General features: G+C 40.4%; 1 protein-coding gene across 1 annotated transcript in view; it reads left to right on the top strand.

Moving 5' to 3' along the window:
• Window positions 1–21,352, top strand: part of LOC126203579 (glucose dehydrogenase [FAD, quinone]-like) — a 234,152-nt gene that overhangs the window by 99,057 nt on the left and 113,743 nt on the right. The window contains exon 6 of the mRNA XM_049937940.1: window positions 17,358–17,555. Within this exon, the coding sequence (XP_049793897.1) occupies window positions 17,358–17,555 (198 nt within the window). The remainder of the gene's footprint in view (window positions 1–17,357; window positions 17,556–21,352) is intronic.

The raw sequence follows: 21,352 nt of genomic DNA, 5'->3' as shown, positions 1-21,352 counted from the left end.
AGGTAACTCAAAGAAAACTTAAAAATCTGCGAGGCTTGACGGGATCTGAACCGCGGTCCTACTGCATACGAATGCATTGGCATACCACAGTGACTCCTCAGTCCGTTTTCCTGGGAGTGCTAATTTAGTGACACAACGAGACGTTTCTCCCGCCTTGCCATATCCCAGTGCACATGAGCCAGAAACGGCGACACGGAAGTCTGTTTATAGCAGACACGCTGCGAAAGCGTCACACGCATCGCGTGCTTGTCGTATCGCATGTTACACGGCACACTGCGAACACCAAATGTCGGCCCCAAAAATGTTAGCCCAGTTCGTCTCTCCGCGTCTTCCCGTTATTGCTGTTTTATGCATCGGGATATGCATAGATAAGGAGGGGGAATTTGGCATCGCGTCCTACATTGCGTTGTATTTAGGAAGTAATGAAGCCGGCTAATGAAAGACTGCCGAGATTGAATCGCTTACGTGAAACATGTGTTCCTGGCGTTTTACAGGCCGAGATGTGTGTCAATGATGCATTGAAACGAAACGCACAAGGTGGGTATATTTAGTGCAGTTGGATTTTTATAAGTGAATGAATTTGAATTTGAACGACTCTGTTTCGGTAATTGCTTGGAATTCTTGATGAGTGTACTTCTTCGTAAAATAATGTTAAATTCATATATCCTACTTGATTTAGAGTAAAATTAAAATCTGAGAAAAATTCCTTTTCAGAACATTTGAGAGTCTTGAAGAATAAGATGAGAGACTATACAAGTTAGTGACGTGAATGTGTTAAAGTATTCTGAGAGAATGGTTTATTTTCTATCCAGATCCATAATTGCGATTTGAAATGTGCCACCACTGTGCTGTCATCATCTTATATTTAACGTAAAGATCTTGAGAAAATGTGTGGGAGATTACGATGCATACAGAGGGGTATGATAATCGTTTTACACACGCTCATACACGAATTGAATTGGACTGAAAAATTGATAATGCTACAAAGTACCCTCCAGCATGCACTGTAGAGTTGTTTGCAAAGTATAAATGTAGATGAGGACGCGAATTTCCTCTATCACTTTCGCCTTCAATTTACCTCTCACTCCTCCTGTTCCTTTTTTTATTTTCTTAAATTTGCTTATCCATTTAATTTAACATTTTATTAACTTATACTGCGTGTTAAGAATGGAAATACGCCCCGCATTGATGCCAGATTGAAACTCTCTGGACCATGAGTGTTACTTTCTGAAAGTCAGAATGCACATGCATAATAGATGGAGCGAGAAAGCAAGTTTGAGAAAGTCATGTTTTACTAAACATTTAGTTACGAAACTAGAAATATATGGTCTGTAACAGGATATAGACCGGAGACTAATATAAACTGTCTGTGTACCACTACAATATAGTTTGCGAAACGCTGGTATGTTATAGTAAAGATAATATGTGCTCTCTCTCTCTCTCTCTCTCTCTCTCTCTCTCTCTCTCTCTTTCTCTCTGGCTACGGAGGCCTCTCGTTCAAGAGTATACATACCTAGTCAGTCAATAGTAAACAGCGAATTTCAGTCATCGCTATTCCCTGCCAATAATAGTACTACCATTGTGTTACCATTCTGCTTCACATCTTGCTTGTGTTTCATATGTCTTTGAGTATTTGCTTTAGTTCGCTCTGTTACTTTCTCCTGCTATGTGCAGGTTGGACTTTGTCGGTAAGAACCACACGTTGTCCTCTTGGAAAATCATTTACTCACTATTCGAATATTATAACCCTGGAAGTCACACCTTATAACTGACTTCAGAATATCCAGTGTGTTGGCTAATGGTTTATAATGAATGGTTCAAATGGCTCTGAGCACTATGGGACTTAACATCTGAGGCCATCAGTCCCCTAGAACCTCACTAACCTAAGGACATTACACACATCCATGCCCAAGGCAGGATTCGAACCTGCGACCGTAGCGGTCGCGCGGTTCCAGACCTATAACGAATATTTCAGGCGACAAGAGTTTCGAATGAACAACGGCAAATATACAATGAAGGCTTCCACGAACGCTTGTCTTAGATGCTGGTGAGTCTTCCGGTTTGTATGACCGTGGTACATGAAACATTATTGTTCCTGATGCTTCGTCCAGAGCTGCACTGGACATCCTCGAAGGTGCCCCCGGCACCGCTGAACAGTCTCTCTATATAAAAGAAAATGTCCTGACTGATTCACTGACTCATCGCCCGGCCCAAACCGCTAAGGATAGAAACTTAAAACTTGTTGATCTTACACTGCAGGCATTGATTAAGAAGGAATTTTCGAAATTCCACTCCTAAGGGAGTGAAGTACGGAGTCAAAAGGTTCTTTGAAGACAGGTCGGTATTAAGACAATTTTTAAGCTATAACTACGAAAAGTGGTATATCCTTCTCGGTCAGAAATATATATATATATATATATATATATATATATATATATATGTGTGTGTGTGTGTGTGTGTGTGTGTGTGTGTTTCAGCATTTTTAGAAATTGAAGTCCTAAGGGGGGTGAAATAGTCAGCGAAAATTTTTTGAAAAGAAGTAATGATTAAAGAACTCCTAATCATTTTTAAAGCTAGATCTATGAACACTGATATTTGCCTTCTCGGTTCAAATGGCTCTGAGCACTATGGGACTTCACAGCTGAGGTCATCAGTCCCCTAGAACTTAGAACTACTTAAACCTAACGAACCTAAGGACGTCACACACATCCATGCCCGAGGCAGAATTCGAACCTGCGACCGTAGCGGTCGCGCGGTTCCAGACTGAAGCACCTCGAACTGCTCGCCCACATCGGCTGGCTGCCATCTCGGTTGGAAATCGAAAATTACATGTTTCCCTAAGGGGAGGAAGTAGAGGATGAATTGTTTTATGAAAAGATTTCATTGTGAAAGAATTTTTAACGTAAAGCTATGAAAGTTTGTATTGGGATTGTCAGCAGCAAATAACAAAAATATATATTTCCGTGTTTACGGTAATTCAACCCGTAAGGGGGTAAAATACGTGACGAAATTTTTTATAGAAAGATTTCATTTTGAAAGCATTTCTGAAACTAAGTCTATGAAAATTTGTATTTAACTTGTCCGTTATTAAAAAAATACGTGTTTTAGTAATATTGGAAATTCACCCCCTAATCGGATGAAATAGTGGATTAAAATATTTCGTTACATTAAAACTTTTTTTTTTGAGTTCTCGGTTAGAAATAAAGAAGTATCACCACAAGAAATCAAAAGGCAAGATTAACAAAATCCTCTGACTCCAGCCACGAGAATTGCTTTTTAGTCAGAAGTACATTCCGAAAAGACCAGCTTCTGTTGGCTCAGTTATCGTGAATATATTAATGTGTTCTACAATCTATGAACTTCATCAAAGGAAGTTATTTACACTGAAGCGCCAAAGAAACTGGTATAGGCATGCGTATTCTAATATAGAGATATGTAAATTGGCAGAATACGGCGTTGCGGTAGGCAACGCCTACGTACAACAACAAGCGTCTGGCGCAGTTGTTAGGTCGGTTACTGCTGTTACAATGGCGGGTTATAAGGATTTAAGTGAATTTGAACGTCATGTAGTCGGCACACAAGCGATGGGACACAACATCTCCGGGTTAGCGAAGAAGTGGGGATTTTCCTGTGCGACCATTTTACGAGTGTACCGTAAATAACAGAAATCCGGTAAAACTTCAAATCTCCGACATCGCTTGAAAGGTGGCTACACTGAGCCACAGCGCCAGAGATCGCGCTAGAGAGCATTGTTCCGCCGCCTCCACTGGCAGTGATTATTGAGATGTCGTAGTGGTCAGTGCTTGTTAAGAACTCGTAGCAGAGAGTGTTTGTTGAGATGTGCTAGTAGGGAGTGCTTGCTGAGATGTGATACTGAAAAGTTCTTGTTGAGATGTGGTAATAGCGAGTCGGTGTGGAGATATATTGTAATGATTAGAGTGATTTTGGTCAATATATGAAGGTAACGAAACTTGATTTATTTTTCATTGTTTAATGTCAGTAATGCTTCATTACAGGTTCAGTCAACAAAGCATCTGGCTTGTGTTCTTGGATTAGAGTGTAATTCTGGTTCTCTTGAGTAATTATGGTATTTTTATTTTCTTTAATTAATTCAGTATAAATGATATTTAAAATTTCTTGTGTTATTGAAGAAGAACCGTGCCAGATGCGTACGTTGAGTCATACTTCCACACACAGGACAGTTACACTTGTGCTTTGGTTTCGTAGGTTTTATAGTTGCTGGGGACTTAATTAATTAATTGTGTTAATGAAAATTTCCATTGCATTCTTTGTTGTTGTTCTATGCAGTCAGATTGCGTAATAATACTAGTCAGGGCCAACCGTTTACGAGACTTCGTAGCCGAACAGACAGCAACAAAATCAAAAAATAAAAATTATTTTCATTATAAATAATTAAGCCCCCATGCACGCTGCGGCCGGTAAAAGATCCTGTAATAACGGGCCCAACGACGACTGAAGAGAATTGTTCACGGCGACAAAAATGCAGCCCTTCCACAAATTTCTGCAGATTTCAGTGCTGGGCCATCAACAAGTGGCAGCGTGCGAGGCATTGAATGAAACTCGTGTACCCTTAATGACTGTGCGACACAAAGCTTCACGCCTCGCCTGGGTCCGTCAACACCAACATTGAACTGTTGATGACCGGAAACACGTTGCCTGGTCGGACGAGTCTCATTTCAAATTGTATCGAGCGGGTGGACGTGAACGGGTATGGAGACAGCCTCATGAATCCATGGACCCTGCATATCAGCAAGGGACTGTTCTAGCTGGTGCAGGCTCTGCAATGGTGTTGGGCGTATGCATTTTGAATCGTATGGAACCCCTGATACGTCTAGATACGACTCTGACAGGTGACACGAACTTAAGCATCTTGTCTGATCACCAGCATCTATTCATGTCCATTGTACACTGCGACGGACATGGGCAATTCCAGCAGGACAATGTGACACCCCCACGCGTCCAGAAGTGCTACAGAGCGGGTCTAGGAACACTCTTATGAGTTAAAACACTTGCGCTGGCCGCCAGACTCCCCAGACAAGAACGTCAGTGAGCATACTTGGGATGCCTTGCGACGTGCTGTTCAGAAGAGATCTCAACCCCCTCTTACTCTTACGGTTTTGTGGACAGCCCTGTGGGGTTCGTGATGTCAGTTCCCCCCAGCACTACTACCGACATTTGTCGAGTCTAAGACAAGTCGTGTTGCGGCACTTTTGCGTTCTCGCTGGGGCCCTACACGATATTAGGCAGGTGTACCAGTTTCTTTGGCTCTTCTGTGCAAAAGTGACCACAGCAAATTGGCTTTATCAGAATTACAGAGAAAAAGAAACGGCCCTTGAATATGTCAGTTTTTCAGTAGGTCTCAAATTATTTTTTTATAATTTCCAAGAAAACGCTTGGGAAGCAGATGAAGCTAAGCTATTTTTTTTATAAACGGGAGAGAAACTGAGTTCTTTCATCATTATTTTTTATGTATGTTCTTCGGCCTGTGATTGTTTGGTCGCAGAAACAAATTTCATTTTTTCCTGAATAGTCATTTTTCTGGAAATCATGGTTCAGATGATTTAATACGGCGTTTAAGTATTCCGATGAGCAAGTCTGTTTCGCTCAGTCGACAAGACTTTTCATGACAAACCTGTTTTACTGGAGATGATGGAGTTCTTATGTAAATACATGTCTAAGTGCGTGGTTTTCTGAAAAACTTTATGTTCCTTCCCTCCATCGTGCTATCTCACAACCAAAACATACAAAAAGGATGTTTCTTTGTCATTTTTCACTTCCACAGTGAAGTAAATTTTTAGATTTCTTTTTTTGTGATAGCAAAAGTATTCTTCTGAAGTCTTTTTTATTACGTGTCCAAAATACAAATACGTCATCCGCAATCCGATACCGTCGAAATGCTTTTTTATGCTTGTTCTAGAACTGTTCGTTCAGGTATCTCCATATAAATATTAGCGATGGAAGAACGCAGTGAGCTGGCGACTGAACCAAAATAATTTGCGAACCAGAACACCTACAAGCCGAATTAAAACAACTGAAGCACACTTTTCATAAAAATAGCAGTTCAGGAAAGGAAAATGGAGTTATGTGAGAATATAATGGATTTCTGTGACGGAATCGTAAGTTTTCTGTAGCTTGTATTCTACGGTTGTCTGATCTATATCTCATTCATATTTCACTTCCATAAAGACCTCATTTTATATCCTCTTAACTCCTGCCGTCGTTAAATCTTCGCAAAGCCAGCTTTAGTCTCTCCATTTTTCCGTAAATATTTCGCGATATTGTTTTGCGACATTGACTTATTAAATTGATGTGTCAGTAATTCCTGTCAGCACCTGCATGCTTTATTACATTCTTTCTGAAATCTGAGGTTATTTTCCTCTCTCATGTATCTTGAGTATCGTGTGGAAACGATAGTTAAGGTTGCTTGTCCCATGATACTTATAATTCTAAGGGTTTGTCGTCTACTCCATGTGTCTTCGTTTTAACTTATTTATTTCAGTGCACAGCCAAATTATTTTGGAAAGTATGATATCTCCCATCTCATACTCATCTTATTCTTCGCTCCTTTCCATAATATTGTTTCCAAGTTTTTTTTCTTTGTGATCACTTTCTACACATTTCCTTCGCCTTTATTAGCGCCGAAACTACTGCGTCACACATTAGTTGACACAAACGATGTCATACTAAAGTTACATCTTTGTGATTAAATAAGGACTTTGCACACGAGGTTGAAAAGCTTTGTTAAGAAATTTTTTGGTCCTGTTTATCTCTCATTTATTCTGTAAATATGAATTGGAGGACTAGAGATTTTGATATCCTAGCTATAGATATACATCCTCAAGTGCAGCTTCTAACTCTACCCACCCTCTTGTTGCCAAAATTCGATTTATTAATTTTTGAAGTAAGTTAGTAATTTGGGTGGCTGGTCATATTTTCGCAGCACTTGCCACGCTGAGAATAGCACACTGCAGCCAGTGACGGAGACAGTCCAATTTAAATAGCCAGTTTTATTTATAACAATACTCATCTTTTAAGTTGCTCTTCTTTGTTGCATATTGTTGTTCGATCTCCATTTCCTTTCTATGCTTTAATTTTTTATGATCGTATAGAGGTTGATTGGGTTACTACTTCAAGAATTATGTGAAAACTGGTGGACGTTCTGCAGAATTACACATATATTTTCAGTCATTTCACTTGACAATACAAATCAATCAAACACTCATAATTCTTTCTCCATCGAACTCGCACAACCAACTGAAAAAAGTGAGACAAATATTTTCTTCCAACAAAGAAATTACTATCATACATCGATCTATTTACGCAAAATAAACTTTGGAACAAATATTTCATAAATAAAATACAAGTAATTTTTTATCTTTCTTGAGAAGTCCATAATTATCCTTGTAATTACATTAAGTATTCATAAAAGTTGATAATTAAACATTTTTGCATAGCTATGTAGCAGTGGATTTTTGATTTTTATGTTTTCAGTATGGTATCATTCATTTTATATAATACAAGATCGGTTAGTACATTTATCTCACCATAACCAGTTTTATTACAATTGGCTCGTAAAAATGTTGTAAGCATAAAATGAGAGACAAATTTCGCTACATAATAATAAAATCGGTTATGCCAGAAAGTTCTATAGTGTAACAAATCAATATTCATCGGTTCTTTATTACATGATATACAGCATTTTGACTGCTTCATCACTTAATTCAAATGAGTACAAGAGCAAAATTTCGATTTACAAAGCATTTTCACAAATTTTCAAAACAATTTCAATGACTGACCTTTTACCTGTTCTGCAGCTCTCAAATTATTACCAAATATCATATAACATATATGGTATACTTAAAAGATGGTACACATAACAGTGATTTTATCCTATTTGTCATGACATTAGAACTAGTATTTCATAAAAAACGTCTGTATACCAAAATTTATAAATCTGTCTTTAATGATTGAAATAACATACATTGGTAATGCCTTACAATATAAAAATCGTAGTCCATATTGAGTTATTTGAAACACTTTAATGAAAAGATACCAAAATACTTTAGATGACAGGACAAAATCGATGTACTAAGTTAGGAACTTACTGCTTTTTCTCATAACACCAATGAAAAGTTTTTGTAATAACATTTTACAATGTCTTAATTCCAAATTGTTCTTTCATACAGAACACTGAACCCTTGGCATACAAAACTATGCTATAATAAAAATTGTCTTTGGTCTGTTTTGCAAGAATTTTCTTATGCCAGACACAGCAGCTGCTAAAAGTACAGAATTCTCGTTTCACCTCATCCACAATAGTTGTTGTGACAGAAAAAGGATACATCCCGGAGAGAAAAGAGAAAAAAAATTGAAGAGCACAGTGGGAACAGAACCTGTTTGGGAAAGAGGCAGAATAGAGTGCACTAGAAATTAAGAATGGATATACACAGCTATGGAAGGCACCACTCACCATGTCATGTGCCTACCAAAGTCAGCAGACCCCCTACCTATACCATGTGCAAATTTTTTAATTTTATCACTCATTTTATCCATTAGTCTCTGACTGTTATAAACATTTTGGATCCATTAGTTTTCATGTCATATAATAAATTATACAGTAGTGTATGAAAATTTTCCTTTTAAAGTCTTTCAAGCTATGTTACAGAATGTGATAACTAGCTAATTCTTACATGTTTTCTGGAAAACTGGATTTTTTGGCTATTTATTTAAAAAATATTGGCCATAAATTGTCCCAAAAATGTCAACAATACTGAAATTTGCTTTCTGCACTGTTCATTTACAACTGTCTTTCACTGTTACATTTAAAAATTCTTCTTTCACAGCTATAGAAAGTATACTGATTCTTTGGGGCAATATGAAAGTTTAATTCATTTGCAAAATAGTATTAAACATAAAAAATGAATATCATAGTAAACACAAGGAAATTATCTGCAGCACAAGAAACTGCAGTTATTTCATGAGAAGTGTTTTAGTGCTATCCACACACTCCCTCCCCACAGCTAATACACAAGAAATGTCCTAGTCTCACACTGGATCACAAGTAATTTTAGACAGCAAAAATAGATGCTCTAATGATCATTTTCCAGATTCCATAGCCTTTTTTTCCCACAAACGTCATGATTAAAATCAGCATGGTATTGGTTTCACAAGGTGTTAACACTTCATGGTCAGCAACAATATATTTGGAACATGTAAGTTAATACCAAAACTAACTCTTTCTCATGTCAATGCTATGGAATCATACAGTTGTTAAATATAATTAAGATATTTTCAGCAAATCAGACCCAGATAAATCTTTCATAAACATCAATCATATAATCAAAGGCTAATGCTCAACACCACTTTTCCTAACTTCCATATAGACATTTCTCAGAATTTTTTTACAGCATACCATCATAAACAAAATTACAATGCATAACAAAACAGAGAACTAAAACTCCCTAATATTTCATTTCCTTAAAATGATTTTAAACCTCATAAACTTCATAGACTCATCATAGTTCACAATCCAACATCCCTCACAGCAATTCTTCTCAACATAAACCTCATCAACATCGCAAAATATTACACAAAACCTCATAATACCATCAATATGGCTCAAACAGAAAAATTATTCTGCTTCCTCCATTAACTAATTTCTCCAGCTACAGATACTTAGCAATAAGTTTTTAGATTATTTCCTGAATGTAAATTACTCATATACATAATACAGCATCTCTAGTCCATTGCTTCCAAAACATAGTTCTCCACAATACATCAACATAATCATCATTATTATAATTATCCTCACTATAAATCATTAAACATTTTCATTGATTCTCACTTCTCAAAAAAATTCTCATTTTACAATTGACCACCAAACATTATCAATAACAATAAACTCACCTTAAAGAAACATCATGACAGTAGCATAAATCTCATTTTCTCATTTCTGTGTTACAGATTCCAATTCTAGCATTCTGACATCCAGTATATTGTATATCACAAAGAAAGTATGTTAAGAACTGAACAAATGCTCAAGAATTGGTTGGGACTTCCACTTCCTTGAAGAACATAACAAAATATAATTTTGTTTCTACAATGTTTCTCTTTCTTTGTTTTGTGGAACAAATACATGTAACTTTTTTCTTTTTCTTTGTCTTTTTGGTGCAACTATGTTGCTTCCCAGAATGAAAACTGTTATAGTTTACTCTATTATGTTCCTTCTGACGATTGCCATTGTGTTTGCTATGCTCCTACTGTTGTGATTATTACTATTTCAATTTGCGTGTGTCTGTTGTAGTTGTATTTCCCTGTTTTTTTTCATGTTCAATCTAAAACTGGTCTGTTGTGTCAGCTGGCTCATCGACTAGATCCTGCTGTACCTTAGCTGGTAATGTGCCTTTTAAAGCATCAATCTTGGTCACTTCATCAAATGATCAAATGAGCTAATTTTTAAGCTGATTTTTGCAATACTGTTTCATTCTAATACATCAATGTGGTCCATTGAGAAATTCACTCTTTATTTCTAGCTTGTTCAGTTTGTGACCAAAATTTATCAAAAAAATCCTTTCTTAAAATCTATGTACATTGTGTCATCATTAGTGTACTGATTAGCCCAGCCTAATGCTTCACCTTCCAGAAACTTCTTAACAATCTTGATGTTCATAATATTAGTTATATTAGACACAAAATTATCTCTGCAATGCTGCAGAAAATCTATGGGATGTAAACTACCTTCACCTGGAAAGTTTTGCCCTGGAATATTGCAGAACATGGTATCAACATTGTTAACAAGATTTCTGTTAACTATATCATTAGACAATCGTTTTTTAAGCTGTATTCTTACTGGTACAATCAAATAACACTCCTGTTGAATGACCAATATCTGCGAACTAGTTCTTATTTCCTTTTTTATGATTCTCGCTCGTTTTCAGTAACAACAGCATGGTACTTATGTCATTATTATCATAACGTTTTAATTCATCCACATGTTGTTTCTGCTTTACAAGCTCGTCACTAAGTTCTTCCTACTCTTATTTCACTACACTACTTACGTCTCCCATGTCTGTATTACCCCCCATTACTTCAGATTCCTGTGCGAGATGGTCGAATTTAAATAAGCAGTTTTATTTATAATAATACTCCTATTTTTTGTTGCCTTACTTTATTGCGAGTTATTGGGTCAATCTCCATTTCCTTCCTATGCCGTACCTTTTTATGATCTTATAAAGGATGATTGTCTTACTACTTCAAGAATTATGGGGAAACTGGTGGACTTTCTGCAAAATTACACATATATTTTCAGTCATTTCACTTTACAATACAAATAAATAAAACACACATAACTCGTTCACCATCCTCGCCCTTCAAGTTTGTATAGCGACTGAAAAAAGTAAGACAAATATTTTGTTTCTAACCACATGCAGCAAAGAAATTACCATCATACGTTGATCTATTTATGAAAAATAAACTTTGGAACATATATTTCATAAATAAAATAAAAGTAATTGTTCATCTTTTTTTAGAAGTCCATAATCATCGTTGTAATTACATTAAGTATTTATAATAGTTGATATTTAAACATTTTTTCATAACTATGTAGTAGCGGATTTTTGGTTTTTATGTTTTCAGTATGGTATCTTTCATTTTATATAATCCAAGATCGGGTAGTACATTTATCTCAGCATAACCAGTTTTATTACGAGCTGCTGCGAAAATTGTAAGTATACTGTTTTCGTTGGTTCGCCAGATTTGAAGCATCAGCAGGTTCATCAGCAAAACTTGATATTTACAGAAGACGACAGTACAAAAACATTGTACATCAACATTTGTAGCAAGTTAAATTTATGTGATGAGTCTGCATTCGAATTATGGCTTGTCAAATGTAGCCTGCAACAGGTCGTTGTCAATCAGAATAACAAAGTGGAAAGAGTGCTTCGTCACCTGACGGTAACATAGACTCTCCTTGGTTCTTCTGATTTGAGAAATTTTGCATTGAGATATTGAGATCTCTTGCATGGATTGTGTAGTTACGGGTGAGTGTCAAATTCATTTCTGACTTAGGGCTCACTTGTCTAGAAACCGTAATGAAAGTTGCGGAATAACATTCTCAACAAATACAACCATCGACATTGGTGCTTAGTCCAACCATGACGCAAGATCCATCTGTTGTGAACACCCTGACTTGTTTCTCCATTGGGATTTGATGGATGTTCTCCATCGGGATTTGATGAGTGAAAGCTGTGAGTGGTATAGCAGACTAGTAACCCTTTCCATGCAGGCCGTATCATTACATGCAATGACGGAAAAAATCGCAAAACCAAAACATAATGAATGTAGAGTAATGAAATGTTGGGAATATATTTGGGTAAGATATGTAAATGATTAACGTTGCAAGATCACAGGTTAATGTTAACACAAGACAAGTAATTGCAAATGTCAACTGATGGTACATTAATAAGCAGCATAACCGCCAGAATGTTGACTGCAAGCTTGGAAAAGTGCATGTATTTTATTGAACAGGTGCTGTATGTGATTTTTGTTGAATGGAGTTGCACGCCTTTTGCATTTGGTCGGTCAATACAGGGACCGGTAATGCTGATTGTGGATGAGCTCGATTGGAGACAGATCTGCTGATGGAGCAGGCGAAGCCGATATCTCGGAACTCTGTAGAGCACGATCAGTAACAACAGCGGTAGGTGGGCGAGCGTTATCCTCTTGGAAAACATCCCCAAATGCTGTTCATGAATGGCAACATAACAGGACGAATCACCAGATTTGCACCCAGGGTGCGTGGGATAACCACGAGAGCTCTCCTGCTGTCATATGAAATTGCGCCCCAGACCATAGCTCCAGGTGTTGCTCCACTGTGTTTAGCACACAGACAGGTTGGTTGCAGGCGCTCAACTGGCTTCCTTCTAACCATCACACGGCATCACTGGCACCCTGGCTGAACCAGCTTTCATCAGAAAACGCGACAGTTCTCCACCCCGCTCTCCAATGAGCACTGGCTTGACACCACTGAAGTCGCAAATGGCGATGGTTTGGGGCCAGTGGAATGCACGGTACAGGACGACGGACCCGGAGCTCACAGGTTGTTCGCAGATGATGCTGTAATTTACCGTATAGTAAGGTCATCCGAAGACCAGTATCAGTTGCAAAGAGATTTAGAAAGATTGCTGTATCGATTACTCGATAAATAGTACAATTCTCAAGGCTGTCAATTCAACTAAGTACCTGGGTTTAAAATTACGAACAACTTCAGTTGGAAAGACCACATAGATAATATCGTGGGGAAGGCGAGCCAAAGGTTGCGTTTCATTGGCAGTACACTTAGAAGATGCAACAAATCCGCTAAAGAGACAGCTTACACTACACTCGTTCGTCCTCTGTTAGAATATTGCTGCGCGGTGTGGGATCCTTACCAGGTGGGATTGACGGAGGACATCGAAAGGGCGCAAAAAAGTGCAGCTCGTTTTGTATTATCACGTAATAGGGGAGAGAGTGTGGCAGATACGAGACGCGAGTTGGGATGGGAGTCATTAAAGCAAAGACGTTCTTCGTCGCGGCGAGATCTATTTACGAAATTTCAGTCACCAACTTTCTCTTCCGAATGCGAAAATATTTTGGTGAGCCCAACCTACAAAGGTAGGAATGATCATCAAAATAAAATAAGAGAAATCAGAGCTCGAACAGAAAGGTTTAGGTGTTCGTTTTTCCCGCGCGCAGTTCGGGAGTGGAATGGTAGAGAGATAGTATGATTGTGGTTGGATGAACCCTCTGCCAAGCACTTAAATGTGAATTGCAGAGTAATCATGTAGATGTAGATGTAGATGAAGAACTGTCTTTGAAGTAACCGTTTTGTAACAGTTCGCTGTGTCACTGTGGTTCTCAAATTGTTGCTGCAGGTGCAGTACGATGAACCAGAGTCGTGCGCTAAACACTGTGGTCTTTCATTTCGGTAGTACCAAGTGGCTGTCCGGAGCCGGTCTTTTTGCGACTGTACATTCTCGTGTCCACCACTGTCAATAATCATGTACAGTTTCTACATTCTTGCCAACTCTTCCTGCAATACCGCAGTACGAACATCCTGTTTCTCGTAATCCTATTACACAGCATCGTTCAAACTCAGTGAGTTGTTGATGATAGTGTTTTTGTCGCATTAGGGGGGACGTAGGCAAAATTGGTCAAAAATAAAAAAAATTGCCACCAGATAGTCATGTAGCGTATTAGAAATACTGTCTCCAATTTTCAGAGATTAATTAGATCTACAAATGATAGAAAAGCTGTCTTGTTTCAATCACTGCGCAACGCCACGCCTACTTTTCTAGACGACTCTCTTCTTGTCTGCGATGTTTTATTACTTCTTGCTGTCATAAAAGCATCGAAAGAGTATAGAACGCTTGGACCCGTTTACACCGTGTTATCTTAGACTTCCGCTGGCTATTTTTGGCAGCTGTTATTGTCTGTGGTGCAGAAGTATAAACATTTCAGTTCTACTGTTAGTGTGTGAATTATGACTGTGTTCAAGCTTTTTTTGTATGATTTACCGTTTAAAATGTCAAGATATAGTGGTAAATTGTTTACGAAAAGGGACTAAAGCTCTCCATTTACGTGTGAATAAACAGTTTCTACAAGTGAGCGAACATAATTCAGTGGAAGATAAGTGTGAAGCTAAGGCGACGAGCAGTTCACAGAATAAACTTGGAACTGGTATAGGGTTTGTCGACTAAAGACGAATTGAATAGTGGCTTTCGGATAATTGATCTAGAAATTACGTGTTCTGTTATTATTATCATCAACATTAAGATTCTACGGGTATACTGTCGGTTCATAGTGTCCATAGAACCGGCAGTATACCCGTGGACTGTTCGAGCAAAAAATACGCCGGGAGAAACTGAAGTATCACGTTAAGGTTCTAGTTTATGGTGTAAACCTTTATAAAATCTTTTATGTGCATCTCCCGGAACTTTCGCTTTTCAGTATATCAGTAACATTTTCCCCTGAACCACTGGAGATAGAAAAGTGATATTTTCTGTAGACTTTGTTCATAGTATAACACAGCTTCCTGTGGTAAAAATTTTACCTAAGTGTATTTCTGTCAAAATTATTTACTTTTCTGAGAAATTGAAATTGCTTTGTTTCATACGCATTATTTTTAATATAAGTTGTAAGAGCTCTAAACTGATATTAAAAAAACTGTTCCACGCATTTGCGTATCTGATTACTAAGAAGTTGTAAGTAAAGTAATTTTTGGGAAAATGTTCCTTGTGTGATAGCATCCGTTGCGAAAATCTCCAACAGTGCCATGATCAAATTTTTTGAGAAAAAATTTGAAATAATTCCAGAATGTAGTCCATAACATAATTACCTCACGTGCAAAATTTGGTTCTATTATCTTTCAAATACCTAAAACTGTGTTAGATTATGGAAACACGGCCATTTTCTCCTATGTCCCCCCTTAAAGGCACTCTCGACGAACATCAGCTCACCACGATCAATCCCACAGGTAACTCAAGCTCACGACCGTTACAGCTTGTATTTAAGGTAAACCTAGTTTGCATTCTCGCAGTGGTGTTACTTGCCGCACTCTTATACGACTGGCACGAAATCTGAATAGACATAATCTATCAGATGTAGAAAGACGCCTACCAACTTTCGTTTATGTCAAACATCTCCTTCTTGGTGTTGCGATTTTTTTTCCTTCAATGTACTGGGTGATCAAAAAGTCAGTATAAATTTGAAAACTGAATAAATCACGGAATAATTTAGATAGAGAGGTACAAATTGACACACATGCTTGGAATGACATGGGGTTTTATTAGAACCAAAAAAATCAGATCAGAATAGCAATAATTAGCATAACAAAGTAAGAGAAAGCAAAGATGATGTTCTTTACAGGAAATGATCAATATGTCCATCATCATTCATCAATAGCTGTAGTCGACGAATAATGTTGTGAACAGCACTGTAAAACATGTCTGGAGCTATGATGAGGCATTTGCGTCGGATGTCGCCTTTCAGCATCCCTAGAGATGTCGGTCGATCACGATACACTTGTGACTTCAGGTAACCCCAAAGCCAATAATCGCACGGACTGAGGTCTGAGGACCTGGGAGGACAAGCATGACGAAAGTGGCGGCTGAGCACACGATCATCACCAAACGACGCGCGCAACAGATCTTTCACGCGTCAAACAATATGGGGTGGAGCGCTGTCCTGCATAAACATCGTAAGTTCCAGCAGGTGTTTATCAGCCAGGCTGGGGATGATGATTTTGTAACATATCGGCGTACCTCTCACCCGTCACAGTAGCAGTTACAAAACCAGAGTCACGCATTTCCTCGAAGAAAAAAGGCCCGATAACGGTAGATGTGGTAAATCTAATCTATACCGTGTCTTTCTCGTCGTGCAGTGGAGTTTCCATGACAGTTCTGGGATTTTCGGTAGCACAAATTCTGCAGTTGTGGGCGTTGACAGACCCTCGGAGCGTGAACTGAGCTTGGTCGGTCCACAACACGTTACTCAACCCATTGTCATCTTCCGCCATCTTTTGAAACGCCCACACCGCAAATGCCCTCCGCTTCACTAAATCGCCAGGTAACAGTACATGATTCCGATGGATTTTGTACGGATAGCATCGGAGGGTACGCCTCAGTGCGAACCAAACAGTAGTGTATGGAATGCCGGTGCGACGTGCGACTGCACGAGCGCTGACTTCCCCGTGCATAGACGAACCCGCTACAGTCTCCATTTCTTCCTGAACTGTCTCAGCAGCATTACACCTTGTGCTCGGTCGGCCACAACGGGGTCTATAGTCTAAACAACCCGTGGCTCCGAACTTTGAAATCATTCTCGCCACAGCTGCATTTGTCAACGGACCTTTACCCGTTCGAATCCCCTTCCCATGGCGATGGGATCGTGACGCTGAACTAGCACATTCCCCATTCTGATAATACAGCTCCACTAAAAGCGCCTTTTCAGGTAACGTCAACATGCTGCCACTGCTGGCGCATCTGATTCTCTCTCTCATTACAGCTCCTTTTATACACGTTTGTCATGCGCAGTCACTGACGTTTTGTTGTCCAGCGCCATCTGTCGGAGATTTTGTGAACTATGGTTTTTTCGGTTCTAATAAAATCCCATGTTATTCCAAGCATGTCTGGCAATTTTTACCTCTCTATCTGCATTATTCCGTGGTTTATTAAGTTTTCAAATTTATACTGACTTTTTGATCACCCGGTATTTACTGCGTCAGTTCGCTGCGGCAGAGTGAAATGTGTCAAGTTCGAGTTTTCCAGACTTGTAACTAAATGCTGTTCTTGTGGTTGCAGGAGCTGGGCATCCCAGTGGTGGCGAACCTGTCCGTCGGCTACAATCTGCAGGACCACGTAGGCATCGGCGGCATCACCTTCATGGTGAACGAGACGGGCGTCGGCCTGACGGAGGAGCAGCTGCGGGCGCTGCCCAACCTGGCGGCCTGGATCACCAAGGGCCAGGGGCCGCTCACCGTGCTGGGCGGCGCGGAGGCGGTCAGTACCACAGGCGTCCCGGGTCTCCCACCTCTGACCTAGCGGTACAAATCTCCCGACACGAGATCTGTTGCGAGAACTGCCCAACTGGGCTGTATTTATAGCCGAAGCCAAGTGCTTGGTGGAATTCAGGTGGTCAGTATCACCAGCATATTGAGTCTCCCACCAATAAACAAGCACTAAATTCCTGATCCAGGATAATCCGCGTGTGCTTCTCGACGTGATCACCTGGCTCATAAAGGCAGAGGCTACTAACCGTGCTCAGTGGAGCTTAGGTGTCCAGCACAACCAGTATCATGGACACCTTAGCACATGTTCTCTCATCCTGTCCCTTCTTCTTGCCAGTGTTTTCCTTATGTTTCTCCCCTCGCTTATTCTGTACATAAGTTCCTCATTCCCTTTCTTACCACTCAACCTGATTTTCAACAGTCTTCTGCAGCACCACTACTCGGACGCTTATATTCTCTTCTGTACCGGCTTCCTACTGTCCATGATTCACTATCTTACAATGCTGTGCTCCAAACGGACATTTTCAGAAATTTATCACTCATATTAAGGCCTATGTTTAATTTGAGGAGACTTCTCGTGGCCAGGAATGCTCTCTTTTGTCCGGAATTCCCCTTTAGAAACTGGTAGTCTCCTTTTGATGTCTCCTTGCTTCGTCCGCTGAGCTTTGTTGTGGTGCAAAGATAGCATAATTCCTTAGCCTCATCTACATCGTTACCTCCAATTTCAATGTTACGTTTCTCGCTATTCTCTCTTCTATTATTTCTCATTACTTTTGTCTTTTTTCAATTTACCCTCAATTCATATTTTGTTCTCGTTAGACTGTTCATTCCATTCAACAGATCCTGTAATTCTTCTCCACTTTCACTGTGGATAGCAATGTCATCAGCGAACCTTATCATTGCTGTTCTTTCATCGTGAATATTAATTCCACTCTTATATCTTTCTTTTACTCCCGTCATTGTTCCTTCGACAAATAGATTGAACAGCAGGGGACAACGATTGCATACCTCTCTTACATCGTTTTTATTCACAGCACTTCATTCTTGGTCTTCCAGGCTTATTTCTTTCTTTTGGATTTTGTACATATTGTTCACTGAGTTACTGGATACCTCCTAATACTCCCAGCACTTCTTTCTTGGCCTTCCAGGCTTATTGCTTTCTTTTGGTTCTTTTACGTATTGTACACTGAGTTATTGGATACCTCCTAATATTGCGTCGGACCTCCATTACCCGGGGTAGTGCAGCAGCTCCACGTGATATGGACTCAACAAGTCGTTGGAAGTTCCCTGTAGAAATACTGACCCATGCTACCTCTATACCGGCCCGTAACTGCGAAAATGTTGCCGCTGCAGGATTTTTTGCACACACTGACCTCTCGATTGTGTCTCTTAAATTCTGGTGGGCTTCATGTCAGGTGGTCTGGGTGGCCAAGTCATTCGCTCGAACTACTGTATTTAGAATCTTCTTCGAATTGCGAAGTACTGTGTTCCGGTAATACAGCGCATTGTCATCCATAAAAATTCCATCGTTGTTTATATTCAACGATCCGTTAAGCTGGAGCGGAGGACCCAGTCCATTCCATGTAAACACAGCCCACATCATTATGGAGTCACCATCAGTCTGCACAGTGCTCTGTTGACGACTTTGCTCCACAGTCTCGTGGTGTCTGCACCACACTCGAACCCTACCGTCAGCTCTTACCAACTGAAATAGGGGCTCAGATTTCCAGTCGTCTAGAGTCCAACCGACACGGTCACAAGCCCAGTAGAGGCGCTGCAAGTGATCAACAGCACTGACGTCGGTCGTCTGCTGCTATAGCCCATTAACGGCAAATTTTACCACAATTTCGTAACGAATACGTTGGTCGTACGTCCCACATTGATTTCTGTGGTTATTTCACACAGTGATGTTTGTCTCAATACCAGAGAAGGAAAGTTGTTACTCACCATATAGCGGAGATACTGAGTCGCGATAGGCACAACAAAAAGATTCACACAATCGTAGCTTTTGGCCATAAAGGCCTTTGTCAGCAGTAGACACACATACACACACTCACGCAAACACAACTTGCACACACGTCTGCAGTCTCAGAGAACTGAAACCACACTGCTAGCAGCTGCAACAGTGCATGATGGGAGTGGTGATTGGGGGGGGGGGGGGGTAAGGAGGAGGCTGGGGTGGGGAGGGGGAGGGATGGTATGGTGGGAGTGGCGAACAGTGAAGTGTTGCAGTTTATACAGAGGGCAGGAGAGAAGGTGCAGAGGGGGGAGGGGGTAAGTTGTGCAAAGGAGAAAAGTCCGCAGCTCGTGGTCGTGCAGTAGCGTTCTTGCTTCGCGCGCCCGGGTTCCCGGGTTCGATTCCCGGCGGGGTCAGGGATTTTCTCTGCCTCGAGATGACTGGGTGTTGTGTGCTGTCCTTAGGTTAGTTAGGTTTAAGTAGTTCTAAGTTCTAGGGGACTGATGACCATAGATGTTAAGTCCCATAGTGCTCAGAGCCAAAGGAGAAAAATAAAAAGAAATTAAAAGACTGGGTGTGGCAGTGAAATGACGGCTGTGTAGAGCTGGAATGGGGACAGGGAGGGGGCTGGATGGGTGAGGACAGTGACTAATGAAGGTTGAGGACAAGAGGGTTGTGGGAATGTAGGATGTATTGCAGTGATAGTTCCCACCTGCGCAAGTCAGAAAAGCTGGTGTTGGTGGGAAGGATCCATATGGCACAGGCTCTGAAGCAGTCATTGAGATGAGGGATATCATGTTTGGCAGCATATTCAGCAACAGGGTGGTCCACTTGCGTTTTGGCCACAGTTTGTAGGTGGCCATTCGTACGGACAGACAGCTTGTTGGTTGTCATGCCTACATAGAATGCAGCACAGTGGTTGCAGCTTAGCTTGTAAATCACATGACTGGTTTCACAGGTAGCCCTGCCTTTGATTGGGTAGGTGATGTTAGTGACCGGACTGGAGTAGGTGGTGGTAGGAGGATGTATGGGACAGGTCTTGCATCTAGGTCTACTACAGGGGTATGAGCCATGAGGTAAGGGATTGGGAGCACGGGTTGTGTAAGGATGGAGGAGTATATTGTGTAGGTTCGGTGGACGCCGGAATACCACAGTAGGAGGCGTGGGAAGGATAGTGGGCAGGACATTTCTCATTTCAGGGCTTGATGAAAGGTAACCGAAACCCTGGTGGAGAATGTAATTCAGTTGCTCCAGTCCCGGATGGTACTGAGTTACGAGGGGGATGCTCCTCTGCGGCCGGGCTGTGGGACTTTGGGAGGTGGTGGGAGACTGGAAAGATAAGGCACGGGAGATTCGTTTTTGTACAAGGATGGGAGGATAACTACGGTCAGTGAAGGCTTTAGTGAGACCCTCAGTATATTTTGAGAGGGACTGCTCGTCACTGCAGATGCGACGACCACGGGTGGCTAGGCTGTACGGAAGGGACTTCTTGGTATGGAATGGGTGGCAGCTGTCGAAGTGGAGGTATTGCTGGTGGTTAGTAGGTTTGATATGGACGGAGGTACTGATGTAGCCATCTCTGAGGTGGAGGTCAACATCTAGGAAGGTGGCTTGTTGGGTTGAGTAGGACCAGGTGAAGCAAATGGGGAGAAGTTGTTGAAGTTCTGGAGAAATGTGAATAAGGTGTCCTCACCTTCAATCCAGATAGGAAAGATGTCATCAGTGAATATGAACCAGGTGAGGGGTTTAGGGTTCTGGGTTTTTGTCTGTTAGCGCTGACAACTCTGCTCTCGGTCGTTAAGTGAAGGCTGTCGGCCACTGCGTTGTCCATG

This window comes from Schistocerca nitens, chromosome 9 (genome assembly GCF_023898315.1).
Source record: "Schistocerca nitens isolate TAMUIC-IGC-003100 chromosome 9, iqSchNite1.1, whole genome shotgun sequence".
Taxonomy (NCBI): Eukaryota; Metazoa; Arthropoda; class Insecta; order Orthoptera; family Acrididae; genus Schistocerca; species Schistocerca nitens.
Note: the sequence above shows the minus strand (reverse complement) of the source record. Positions and strands in the feature narration are given on the sequence as shown.